Genomic DNA, 14,107 nt, shown 5'->3' with positions numbered 1-14,107 from the left:
CAAATATAAACAGGCCACAAATATCAGAAGAGGTCACGCTGACAGTACAGTAAGTACATTCTTACTCAAATGGAAATTCAAAAGGACACTCATGAAATCACTGGAAAGCATGACCACCCATCAAACGCTGATATGAACGCCCATGCCAACGCTCTTTAATGTTTGAGTGCTGTATGCTTTTGAAAAGCCCTTCAACGTTTTTAATTTAGTCTGCAATGAAGAATGGTTGACAGTTGTTTTTTTGATTCTTACTGGATACTAACAGCATGTTTGGTGTTTTTCCCAGAGAGGCTATTAGCCATAATTTTACTGTCCTCTCTGGGTGTTATTGTCAGTATTCACGTTTGATTAAATCCCTGTGGCATAACTGACCAGTGTCATTGATTTGCTATCCTCCTTGTTGCATTGACTTGCCGAGCCACAAGAGACTTTTTGAAGGCTGCTGATCCCCAATATATATTTGTAACACATTTGTTTTAATTAAGTGTTCACACAGCATGGAAATTGGATACTTGACTAAATGACTGGAACCAACAGTAATACGACTAATTGTGGTTACTGTTGGAGCCATTGTGCCTCACAGATCAATATTTAGAGTAGCTTGGTATTGAATTCTTAAAAGTAAAAGGAGTGATCAAATAACGTGGTGAAAATTAGTGCCTATTGGTTTCCACAGTAACATTGAAGAGGCTTGTGAGAATTTTTAATACATTTTTTTACTTTGGTAAACATAGCTTTTTATTTTTATTTTATACATCGTACACCTTAAAAACAAAAATGCCTTGTTGTCTTACAAATACATATGGATAGTTTAACAAACGCTGGCGTTTTAGATGTCTTGTAGTCAAGCCAAAAGCATGTGCACAGTCCAAAGCAGTGTTTTTAAACTACAAAACCAAATGAAATAAAACACTCAAAGGATTAGAACAATTTAGAAAGCAGACCCCCTTCTTTTCTATTGTGCCTCTACCATGCTGTGGCTATTTCTCTATGCCCAGCATGGGCTCCACTTTGTGGCTTTTAATAACCTACCCCTTCAAGCTTCTACCCCCTGAGACACATTTTTCCCTACTTTATTTGTGCCGCTCTGTTTCTACCTACCAGCAGCTGCAGCGAGTAGCAAGCAGTGGAGGCAGCAGCAGCAAATTTCTTCCAGTTGCTCAACACGCTAATACTCCCCTTTTCTTTGCAGCTCAAGCATTATATTGCAGTTTCATTGACTGGGAGGTGCTGTGTTGCAGTGGAATCAATAGCTGAGGGGATCCCAGCCCAACGATTAGCTTGTCAGTCAGGCCTCTGTGGTTGAAAGGAGGGGAGGCCGCGTAAATCCCAGAATACCAGGGGCCACCAGCATGGAAAAGCTGGAATGCTGGGAGCCGCCGATGGTGCTGCACCACCTGTTGTAAGAGGCAACATGTGCTGAGTGTATTAACCTTTCTGCTACTGTGGTTTAACTGCTTACTGCTTCCACTGGCCCTACAGTGCTGAAGCCTTTAACCACAGCATAAGAAATGCTGCTGTTATCTAATCAAATTAGCTTGAGCTATTTCTTACAAACTGAGTGCTCGTGTTTGGGGTAATAGGAAATAAATTTGAACGCTTTATCTACAGATGGTTTGAAAGTAAAAACCCGAACCCTTAATCCCTACAGCCAAGGGATCAAATGGCTCGGTTATGCTGTGGAAAGTGTTGGTGGCTCAACACCTTAGTAACGCACAACAAATGGGTTTTTCTTTCATTTGTCTGAACTTTTATATACGGAAACAACTTTTTGGTTGATTCTTGACTCACAGTCAGCTGGTGCAGGATATGTAGTAGCAAAGATCTCAAGCATTTGTGTTCAGTGGAAAGGTCAGTGGGAAGGGAATTTGAGATTTTCCATAAAACATTCTCATGCGCAAAAGTGCTTTCCAGTGTAACCAATCACTCAAATCCAGTTTGTCAAAATGATGCAACGCTAATGCAATATCAGCACAAGCGTGTAGGTTTTTTTTTTTTTAAATTCTGGCGAAAAATTAGTGTAAGTATCTCTTCTAGGCTTATTCCATGAATCGAATACTGTATCATTCCCCAGGGTCACTGCCACTGACGGCACGCAATGATTCATGTTTCATTCCCTCAAGCACTGGCACAAAGCAGCTGTAAACTGTTTGTTTATGAGTCACATTTAGAGAAAATTTTAGACAAAGTAAATCTTTGACCTTTTTAGAATTATTTGGGTTTGGTCCCAGGGGTTGCCACACAGTTCATCATCAGTAGAATGCTATATGATATTAACAGAAGGCAACATACCGTGTTGTGATGCTCCTTTAGCGATTATTCCCCATACGTTTCCCTGTGACCTTTTACTATCATATCCTTACCCATGATTTAATCTGAAACCTGGCAATGATTGTGACTACAACTGTACATCTGCTACTATAAAAAAAGCAATACTGTAATTCACATTTTCTACTTTTTTCTTCTGTCATAGCAAGAGTCTTTCTGAGAGTTTTTTGAGTTTTTGAGTATTTCTCTTAAAAACCTTTGATTTTGTGCCTAATCCACTCTTTCAATACTTTCAGTAGGTTATACAGGCAGCAAAATGTGATTGAAATCCTGACTCATAAGTAGCCTTTCTTTACTTGATTAAAACGTAAGGTTAAGGGTAACTACAAAGAAAATTCTGTGAAATACTGTTCTTTTTAAATTTGGAATGATCAAGCATTTAATTTCTGTCTAGAAGGTGCTACTTGCTACTTGGGAAGGCGGGTGATTATACAAAACTAATACGCTAATGTGCACTTTCTCAACCCCACCTCCGCTCAGTGTCAGCTGTGAAAGGCTCCAGGTTAACCATATCCCAGCTGTATAAGCACACTCAGAAAAATTATGGTTCTTAAATGGTTCTTCAGATGTCTTCATGGTTCTTTAAAGAACCATCATACGTCAAAGAACCTTTTTATTTTGTGGATGGTTCTTCAGCTATTACAAATGGTTCTTTAAAGAACAAAAGGTTCTTCATCCTTAGCAATCTAAGTTTGATGGTGTAAATGGCATAAATATTTATTCACTATAATGAGGCTGTGAATTATACTGTGTGTTTTCTTTGTGTGCATGTGTGTGCAAAGGGGGAGGGCGGGATACCTGGCAATTACCCTTTAAGAGAAGATGGTAGGAAACTGAATATTCAAATAAAAGTTAGAAATATTTGTAAACAGTAGACACAATACACACATTCAAGTACTGTACTTTAGTTTTAAATTTTAATAAAGCATTACTATTTTCTACTCCAAGGCATTACTTTTGAGATTATTATATATTTTTGAAAATATAGCATAATGATAATACTAATTATTGTAAACTTTACAAACCACCCAGCAGTATGTAAAGTCAAATTATAAAATACAAGTAAATAACAATTGCAGAACAGAATGTCAGTGTAATGGACACAGACTTCGTTTTGACAAAGCGCACTGCTTAGGTAAATGATCTGAGTAGTTGTTCATCACTGAGCAATTTGTTGATATGTGTTTCGAGCCAAATAAATGACAGGGAGAGAGAGTGACGTCAGAACACGTCATACTATAATCTCCCGGGAGCGGACGGAGGGGGTCAGTCGTTGGGATGCGCATGCGCAGACAGAGTGTGCTAGCGGCGGGCCTTGACCTTTCGGGAAAAAAACTCACGGACGGTGACAGCGAAACGGATAACAGTCTTCAGTACCTGCTGGACTTTGAAGCTGTGGATTCTGGGACTGTTAGAAAAGGTAAAACATTTCCATTAAAACCTTATTACTGTTTTGTTTTTGTTACTCGTCATTGTAGCTTGCTGTTAATGTTGTGCTAACAGTAGTGATTAGCTAGATACGTTAGCCGTTGACGTCAGCGCAATTTAGTATCCAACTGTTTTCCTAACAAAACCACTGTTATAATTAAGTGAAGGTGCTCCCAGCTAATTTGAACCTTTGGCTTCTAAAATATGTGGTTCAATTGCGTGCTGCGTACATAACCTAATGTCAGCTAGACCGAAATTAAAATTTAATATATTGTTAAAGTCACTAAAATGGCGCCTGAAGCCTGTTGTGACGTGAGCTCTGTGTCTGCTCTAGAAACTCTGAAATTCTGTAGATCTGAGCCGTACATTAAATACTCACATGAACCTCTACTTTGAATTCTGTATGAGCTGTATAAAATGCAGCTATGCATAAGTGTTTTGAATGAATAATTAGATTAGATAACTCTTTATTGTCTAATCGAATTATATAGAAATGAATAGAAATGTGACATGAGAAGGTGTGTCTTTGACTGTTCCTGCATAACTTAGTTTCGAACTAGTTGACAAGTTATGCGCCGGTCATTTGATGTTTCCAAGATAGATGTTCTTTTGTAATATAGTTAATTTTTTTGTATATTTCATTTATCCACCATCATACATACAAGCTAAGAAGAGGTCGTTATACTAACAAGAGGTATCAACGCTGGGCCAAAGTTCAGCACATGGTTAAAGTTTGTAATCCAGCCAGGGTGTAAATATCACTCAGCAGCCAGAGCTGAAGCAGGTAGCATCAACACATAAATCTACTCTACCCGGCTTAAATCACAAGAGCACCTCTGACCAAAAAGCTGTAGATTTTTCTTGTTTGCACAAATTAATCCAGATTCACATTAATTGTGTTCACAGCGCCAACAAAATGAGGAAGAGGAGGGGGAGAAACACAATTAGGTTGAATTACAATTGGATGGAAGGCGAGGACAAGGAGAAGGAAGCTTAGGATGAGGAGGAAGAGAAGCAGCAGGAGCATCTTTAGGGGTCCCTATGATGTCATTGAGGTTTGTTTCATTAATATGGTCCTCTCACAAAGAAAGATGACTTGTTTTAGTTCACGTACTTCCTGTATTAAATAGTGATGTGCAAAATGTTGTGAAAAACCATAGAGCAGGCACGTATAGTGCATCTGCAGGTAAATGAACATCAAATCTCTAAGACAGACTGAAATCTGTATATTTATCACCCTTATGATAAAACCCACGTCAGCCATTGGTTTATGGACTTTGTATTTTTTTAGCCTCAGCATCTGCTTTATTGCTGTTGCTATGTTGGGACCATATTAGGATGAGGGATCAGAATCTGGAGTCATGCACACTATTGTTTCATTTAGTGTGTATCCATAAGATTCGTACAGCAGATCCAAGTTGTGCCTTGAAAACAGGAAAGTCGTCTGCATAGAGGAGAACTGTAATAGCAGGCTTGTACAAAGTGAGGCTTTGTGCACTCGTTTTACTTCTGTCACCCTGTTTTGATGCAGAATTCATTTGAAATCAGGCAAGAACTGGACTTATTTTTTATAATGTGTTCTTGTGAATTGATTGTGTATCGCATATGTTTGATTTGACTTTCTGCAAGACAACAGTCGTCCACTGGCCAAAAAAGTTTTCCAAATACCTCCACGTGATCTAGCCTGGATTTAGAAAAGAATAGCAAAAAATCTGCACCTCCTGCTTCAGATGCAATTTGTGTTTCTGTGTTCAGAGGCAGCGGCGAGAGGGGAGACCTCGGCTCATCCAGCTGGAGAGCCTGACCAGGAGGAGTCTAACATTAACTCAGCTCTCCCAGGGCACCCTGCAGACTCGGCTGCTGGCATCGGCGAGGGATGACGTGAACGCCAAACTGGAGTCCATCACAGGTCAACTGCAGGTATGCGAGTCAGACCTTCTGAGGAGGGTTTCACTTTTCTCTCTTCTTTATAATTGACTCTTTTCTCTCTCTTTCAGCTCCTTGTCTCAGAGTGGGAGGGATTTGAAGCACAAAGGGAGGAGCTTGTCGTTTGGTTGGCTGATATGGATGTCCGCCTGAGTGAGGTTGACCAGCTGACAGGAAACACCAGTGAAAAACTGAAACAACTGCAGGTGTGGGCTTGTTTTGATATGACATATGTTTGATATGAAACATACGTCAGAGACATTGTCCTAAACTGGACTAACAAAGGACCATGAGTACAACATGAAACGTACATTACATGGTGTAATGCTAAAGTTCATTGATCATTTTAATCATAAACTTGTTGAAATATTTTTACTGAACATGCAAACATCTGCTGATGAAAATGTGTTGATTTATTGGTCTGTTATGAAGCTATTGCTATTTCTAATGTGTTTTATCACTTTCTGATGTTTTATTAATTAAACAATACATGTATTATTTGTTGTGTTATCTGTAGATATAGTATTTATATATATATTTATTTATAGTATAGCAAATATATTTAATTATTACTGTTTAAAACACTAATATGTGACATGTATTAGTAGTGATGTTGTGCTGAGGGTTAAAATGCCTTTTTGTCTTTTGGTATACTACAAAATGACAATAAACCATTAATATATGTCTATGCTGTGCTCGTATTTATTTTACCCTACTCAAATTCAATTTATGATGCATTTTATTTTGAAAGATTTAAAATGGTTTTTTAAAGAACCACTCAAAAAAGGTTCTTTAAAATGGTTCTTTTAAAGAACCATTTGAAGGATCTTTTTAAAAATGGTTCTTTAAAGAACCATTTTTAAAAAGGTTCTTTGAAAAACCATTAAAGGTGCCCCAAAGAACCATTTCTTGATGGTTCTTTGGGGCACCTTTAAAGGTTCTTCAATGAACCACTGAAAGAAATGGTTCTTCAAAGAACCATTGTTTGAAAGGTTCTTTGTGGCACCAAAAAAGGTTCTTCTATGGCATCAGTCTAAAGAACCACTTTTGGTTCCAGTTGGCACCTTTATTTTTCTGAGTGCAGTTAAGTGGATGGATGGATGGATGGATGGATGGATGGATCAACCTCCTATTGGAGGTGTTGAGCTTTCTTTCTTCATACTAATCAAGAGAAACTCTAAACCTGTGGCTTGATGAACAACTGTTTACAATGAGTCACCCTAAGAAAAACCAGAGTCACTGAGATGTAGCACTAGAGGAGAAGCTGAGAAGAGTCTATAACTGTTTGTCTTAAAGAGGATGTGAAAGGATAAGGGTCACTGCAAGAGGATTCAGACCCCATTGGCAGTGTTTAACATACTTCCACTAACTGTGCTTCTAGCTTAAAGAGCAATTTTCTTATTGACTTTTGGCTTTTAAGCATGGTAAAACCTGATTAATGTCTATTTATGTGCTTACTGTATAGGTTTTCCAAATTCCAGGTGACGAAATATAGATTTCTGACAGCATAAAAAATGTTTTTTTTTTGCAGAGAAAGACTCAGGCATGTGAGGAAGAATGCATGCTGTACAGCAATGTCAATTTTATTTAGCTTGTACAATGTGTTAACTCACACTTCACATTTTAACAGACTTCACTATTATTAAATCCAGGTAAGTAAATATTTAACTTGCTAAGATATGTTCCAGTCTGGAGTGCAGAGCTTATTCAATTGAATGGTACCAGGTTACTAGTTTGTTTTTATTCATATGGTGAAATTAAAATCATTACTTCCCAGACATTTTTAGACAACTCTTATAATGTGATCCTTTGTTCAGAAAAAGAAAAAGGTGCTTCGTGTCATTAGCAAAGTATCAGTTATTCAGTATTTTCTCAATTAGGAAAGCTACACTTATTATTCTACCTACTGAACAAAAAACATAGCAATATCACAAGACTGACATGCATATATATATATATATATATATATATATATAAATATAAATATAAATAAATAAAAGTTTAAGAGTGTTATTTTCCCTGTTTCTGCCTCCATTTTGAAATGCAGAGTGCAGGAACAGGATCAGATATTTAGTGTCTATCTAGCTCACTTAAGCTTTATGCTGTTTAATCCTTTATAATTATGAGTTGTTTTCTGTGGCACACACCGAGAGCGTTAATGTGTGTCTGTGAGAGAGCGAGACACAGAGGCAGATAAAGAGAGGGAAAGTCTTTGTAAAGAATTTGGCAAGCTCAATAAAATCCCTCAAGAGTCCTTACCAAAGGATCTGGGAGAATGTTCTAAGTTCCAAGGAGAAAGACCCCTCAAGAGTGAAAACACACTAGCGTTAAGTTATTAGCTCCACTTTGAGCTGTGTATGTGAAACAAGCTCTCACAAGAGCTGGTGAGAATCCCTCAACTCACATTACTCCTCCCCCTGGCTTTGTCTCTTTTTCAGAATCAGACTAGGAGGGTTATTCTCTCCATGTGGATAGGTCCTCGGGCCCAATTATCTGGCTACAATGCTCAATTAGCCATAATCCCTCTTTTGAGGTGATAATAAAGGGGTTTAAGTTTTTACTTATAGAAAATGAGCCACATTTAGTGAGATGAAGTATGAAATACATAATTCCTATCTTTTAAAGAAAGTTATTTTTTGGTTTGCTTTTTAGCCGAATTGATTTTTTGCTTAACATTGTTATGATAGCAGCGTGCCTAGAAATACGGGCTTTAAAGATTATTATTGCTGCCCGGCAAACACAATTCACCAAAGACAATGTAAACGATGAAGCAGTAGATTCTTATGCATTATGATTTTTCTGTTAACCTGTGGCCGAGTGGTGTCGTTTAGGTAAGAGTCACCGTGGGCAAGGTCATATTCTGTCACCAGGTGCTCAATTAAAAAGAGCATTATCCTTGTTTACAAAATACAAGAGCAATGCAGAGTGGGGCAGTAAATTTATTGTCATTAAACAGTAGGAGGCCGTTTTCTCTTGGCTGCTTGCCGACGAGCCACATGAGCTGGGCTGGTTAGCACACACACACTCACATACACACATACGCATGCACACACTGCATTTTTAAGCCAGCACAAGGACTACATCTGGGGCACCCCTCGTCCACGGCCAACTAATGACAAATGTTTTTGCTTTACTTTGGCTCGCATCTTAACAAATGAGTTCAAGCATTCTTGAAAAGCAGATTTAGGAGCAAGAGGTGACAGAAGCAGGGGAAAATGTCTGCCTCAGCTTTATGATGTGGTAACTAAAGGCACTCCATAAGGTGACTGCAAACTAAGCCTAGACATAAAAAAAAGTGAAACTCTGGCACCCAAAATGTCACTGTGCTGCTCCTTATGAGGCTACCACTCAGCCCCGCTCTGTTTACTTACGTGCCAGAAAGTACACATGATAAAAGCCTCCTTTCGACGTGAAGTTGAGCAGTCTTGACTCTTAATTTTTACAAGTTCTCTTAAAAGGCATTTGGCAGGAGGGCTTTAGTTTTCCAAAAAAAAAGAAAACACAGAATTTGAATTGTATGTGGAAAAGAAACAGACTATCAAGAAGAGGTGTTGGGCCTGGCATCCAGAACAGTTCCTTTTGTAACCAAAATAAATAAAAAGAAATAAATAAATAAAAGAATATAAAAGATAATAAAAGAAATTATTAAAAAAGAGAGTTCACTGTTCAACTGGATCTTAATACACCGATAGTTTACCATAGTTTTTTCTTTTCTCTGTGAAACCCACCAAAGAATAATCTACTCAGTATCCAAGGGGAATGAACACTCCTGATCCCTACCCCTGCTTTTTTGTAACAATACCTGATTTCATGCCAAATTTGATACCAAGTGTTACTTCTAAGCTCTATCACAGGTTCCTGCCAATCTAGGTATTACAGCTGTCTCTGTTATTCTTGGAGGAGTGGCTCTCAGTTAACCTCAAATCAAGGGCTGTAATTTGTGGTTGATGGCACACTTTGAGATCTGTCTGATCTTTGTGCCTCGGGCTTCGAGGCACAGGACTTGATTAGAGACAGTTACATGTGGGAACTACTGCGCTAACCACAACTCGGAGCGATAGTCAGCCACATGCATGTCACATGTCTTTCGCGAAGATATATTGAGGTGAGATTTGCAGTGTATATATATATATATTTAAAAAAAGCAGTATCTTTGTAGTTACAGCTACAAAGGTAAGATTGTCTTATTTTAGCTTTGTCTTGTCTCTGCTTTTTAGGATCTTGGATTTGAGATTTAAAGATTCAAATCCTTTTCATCCATTTCTGCAATCCATCAAGTTTTTCACCAATACATTCAGTAAAGTTGACATCATTTTCACATGATATATAGAGTAAGATATAGATATAAAAGGAGCACAAAAGTATCTTTTTTTCTAATTTGAAATGTATGTAGCACAAGGTGAAATAAATTGTTCATTTTCCCATTATACGTTCAGAAGTTGTCTAAAACTTTAAAAAATAACATTTTAAAATCTAGTGGTACGTTGTAGCTGTGAACACAAGAATTTTCTTTTCTTTTTTCTTTCTTCTATTTTTCCTGAATGCGGCTTCTTGGAAACACCTTTAGAAAAGTTTTTTTTTTTTCTAATTAATAATTCTTCACATCAAATCAGCATTGCTCGGTGATTACAACAATTTTTTTTCATTAACATTTACTCTCTGTGCCACACATGCACACAAATACACACGTACAGATTCAAACGGCTTCATTTTGGGGTCATGGCCATTGCTGCACCGCCACCCACCCGCCCCCACTTCACACTGCACAGGAATAGATGCTGAAAGGGTGAAAAGAAAGAGTTAGGCACAAGGAGAATAAAACACAGCCACACCTTTCAGCGCCTGTGCTCTTGAGGAATTTGATGAGCGACAAAAGCAGTGAACAACTATTTACGCTGTAGCAGAGGCGTTGCCTATGGATTCATTATCCTCTTTGCCCCCCTCTTTGGTCCCCACCAGCTCTCTCTCTATTTCTTGCTTTCTTTCTCTCTCTCTCTCTCCAACGCCCTCAAACGCCTCACTCTTTGCCTTTCTTTCTTTCTTTGCTGTCTATAAGAGGTTTTTAAGCCTAGCCAGTGTTTGTAATTAGCTCCCAATGCTGGAATGGAACATGTTGAGGTGGGTGTTAATGGGCTGGCCAGGCCCTTACTCGCACAGCAGGCTGAGAGCAGAAACAGAAAACAGTCTTTGTTCCTTGGATAGGGAGAAGACAAAACGTGAGCATTAAACGTGTGTTGAAGGACCTCTGGAAAATATTAACTGGCATTCATATTTTAAAAGAACACTTGGACCAAAGCACAAGGCCCTTATAATGACTGTCACTTCTCTATATGTGCTCAGCTGGAAACTCTTTGGCAACTAACAATTTCGGCACTCATTATTCTTCCTTTGAAATATTTTCCAAGAGTTCGCAGAGTATTGTTTTACAATTGTTATGGGGGGTTAACGCTGTTTTCCTTTACTTGGAATCTGTTACCACTGTACAGTTTTTTAAAAATGTAAATATCAAACGGATGAAAGATATCAGCAGCAGAACAATCGAAGAGCACTGTTAACGCAGATGGGACAACAACACATCGCTGTACAGTGGCTTTCAAAGGAGATCAAGCAAAAATTGTAGCTTTGTGTGTTCAGTCTTTCGGGTCAGAGTTCAAATGCACTGGGAAAGCAGTGGGCGTTATTCTGAAATCTTTCAAGATCTTCCCTTTTCCCTTTTTTCTGGCATCTCTGCTTTAAGCTGTGTGGTTGCTGGAGCAATCCATTACTGTGTCAAAGTTCTTGTTCTTCTTTGGCCTGGAAGCATAGTGAAACAGCTTGTTTTCATTTCGGTAGGGGAAAGGCAGGACTGTGTTTCAAGTCCCCTGCTCCTCCAGATGCGCCTTGATCAAGGGAAGTTGACTATGTGCTTTGTGTTCTTTAAGACACTAATGTGATTATGTCACATATTTTCAGCTGATTCCCATTGCTATTAGTCTTGGTGTGGGGTCTTCGTTTCAATGGACTCTATCAAGATGGGAGTAGGAGGGATTTTTCTTTCAGCAAAGTCTGATTCCTAGCCAACCGGAGAACACTGGGGAATGTGTGTGTGTGTGTGTGTGTATAAATCTCCCTGCCTTTGCAGTATAGTATAATAAAGATAATATTTAAGTTCTTGCAATACAGTCTAATAATTCACTTTGGTTTTTTTGCTTTACATTTTTCTTTTGTGAAAGTGAGTAAATTATCGTTTCACTGTTTTCCTTCTTGCGAGAAATGTTTCTGTTTGTTGTTTTGTTTGTCAGAACCACATGATGTATTATACTAGGCTTATTGTCTTTGGACTACATACACCCATACATTGTGTTGTCTGTGTTACATAAACTGAAAAAGCTGAGAAGAAGTGGCATTTATGGCACAAAAAAACTTAAACAAATAAGGGAATTTCAGTGAAAGTGACACAATGGATTTCTTTCAAAGACAAAGTAAATTTTGTTCTTCAACAAAGTCAGCTTAGACAAACGTATCTACCAAGACCAAAGATACTCCAAATAGCGGAGAAGAAGAGCTACAAAAGCTAAAGGAAATGGTTAAAATGCCATAAACAAACAGATGTGTCTGCTAAATGGGTTGCTGTCTCCAACAGGAGTCGCCTTACTTTGTGGGCACCTTGAAAAACGTGTAAAAGTTTTTACCAGGGTGGGTCTGGGTCAGAAGGCACAACACTTTCTTATAGCACTGTGGCTCATCAGTCCGAGACATATAGTGTCAAAAATGGCTACCCACAACCAGCAGATAGTGTACACAGTCAGTATGTGCCTCTGCTTCTGTTAAACTGTCCATTAACATGTCTGCATGCTGCTAAAGAGCCTGCCTTATGGCAGTGGGTGGGAATATCTCTGGTAACATTACATTTATCAGCTCATCCACTTACTGCATGTCGGGATGACTGCATATTATGGAGAGTAACAGCATAGCTACGTTGCAATGCTAGATTAGAGGCCAGCTGGGAAGACAGCTCCATCATCTGCGAATCCAAATGGTGGACCCCACTTTCCTTTAAGCTGCCAGCATGGGTAAAAACAGGATTATGCCTCCTGCTCACTGCCTGGGCCTAGATTTGGTCTCTGATGGCTGCCAAACAATTTTGTGACAGGCCACTGTCATCAGCAACTATATGCTCCAAACTCAAAATTGGGAATGGGGCCTTTAACCACAAGTTTTATCCCACCTCATTACGCAAAGGGATATCCCAGAGTCAGCTTAGTCACTGCACCTACTCTGGGTGCTAGAGCCACGGGGGGCGGGATTGCAGCTTCAAATCTGATACAGAGTGCAGTACTATGATGGGAGTAGTCTGGGACAGTTAGAGCCACGCTTGGCCATGTTTTCATTACAGTAAAGCTCCATGGACAGCATCATACTCAACACTGAGGCACTGCCATAGAGAATCAACTGTCTCAACAAGCTGGGGTAGGAACAGCAGAGTTTTGAGCACCCCTCACACTGAGCCATTATTTGCTACATTCATACTAGCACTTGTCTGACAGCCACGACTGATAATTCCTTCTGCTGCTGCTCTCCACATGTCATGAACTCTCCTTCTCCGGGCCCCTTTTTTTAGAAATAAACAATGGGGTTTTTTTTTTTTTAAAAGATTACGTAGTGATTTTGGTTAAAAAAGTTGCATTAACACAATGCAGTCCTTCAGCATTTTAACTTGAATCTTCCTACTTTTTGTTTTGCTATCTTAAAGTTAGCCCATGTGTGAATCAGTCAGTGTTTCCACTAAGCTTGCGTAAAACTACTGTTGAGGTGCTGGGGCCGATTTCCTGTGTATCAAAAACAACACCTACGTTCCTTTTTCTGGAAGATCCTCAATCATAAGCTGCATCTCTGACATGCGTACCAGCTCCTGTGCACACCAGTGTCATGTTATGTCTATAATCATTAAACATAAGTGTGTGGATAGATTTTTTAATTTAAAAAAAAATGTAGAACAGAGTTCACAAGACGAGGTCTGTGTGAAGTAAAGCAGATGGTTGGGTGGAGGGACATAATTAATTTTCCAGTGCTTTTAATATTTTTTTGTTATTATTATTTATTTATTTTTTATCAAAGATACTTATGCTTTTGGCTAAGTAGGTCCAGAGGATTATCGGTGGTATTAACTAAAATTGCTTTTTGTTTGTTTATTTGTTTTATTGGGACGATGGGTCTCCAAACTTGTCACATATAACCCAACTAATTACTGTGTAAGTGTAACACTTGAATCTGTTTTGTACTGTTTCTGGCTGTGGGTTCAAGGTCAGAAGCCGACCAGCAAATGCTATGAGGTAAGTTCTTTTGTTCAATTTTTACCTTGCAGGAGCACTTTGTCTCTTTTCAAAAACAAGAACCTACACAGCAAATTCAAAAGTGTTAAATGTTTTGGTGTTAATAGTCTTCT

General features: G+C 38.7%; 1 protein-coding gene across 1 annotated transcript; it reads left to right on the top strand.

Moving 5' to 3' along the window:
- The first annotated feature begins 3,613 nt into the window (after positions 1-3,613).
- Positions 3,614-6,362, top strand: LOC112435117 (uncharacterized). Its single transcript, XM_076885776.1, has 4 exons — positions 3,614-3,748; positions 4,663-4,811; positions 5,512-5,676; positions 5,754-6,362. The coding sequence occupies exons 2-4, from the start codon at positions 4,755-4,757 to the stop codon at positions 5,919-5,921; spliced, it is 390 nt and encodes a 129-aa protein (XP_076741891.1). The 5' UTR covers positions 3,614-3,748; positions 4,663-4,754; the 3' UTR covers positions 5,922-6,362.
- Positions 6,363-14,107: the final 7,745 nt, after the last annotated feature.

This window comes from Maylandia zebra, linkage group LG7 (assembly GCF_041146795.1).
Source record: "Maylandia zebra isolate NMK-2024a linkage group LG7, Mzebra_GT3a, whole genome shotgun sequence".
Taxonomy (NCBI): Eukaryota; Metazoa; Chordata; class Actinopteri; order Cichliformes; family Cichlidae; genus Maylandia; species Maylandia zebra.
The sequence above is the reverse complement of the archived record's forward strand: the minus strand, read 5'-3'. Positions and strand labels throughout refer to the sequence as shown.

Bases quoted from the DNA above. Each gene is read 5' to 3' on its own strand.
- LOC112435117 (XM_076885776.1), top strand. From the start codon at position 4,755: ATGAGGAGGAAGAGAAGCAGCAGGAGCATCTTTAGGGGTCCCTATGAT. The intron at 4,812-5,511 runs GTTTGTTTCATT...TTCTGTGTTCAG, and splicing joins GTCCCTATGATGTCATTGAG to AGGCAGCGGCGAGAGGGGAG. The intron at 5,677-5,753 runs GTATGCGAGTCA...TCTCTCTTTCAG, and splicing joins CCATCACAGGTCAACTGCAG to CTCCTTGTCTCAGAGTGGGA.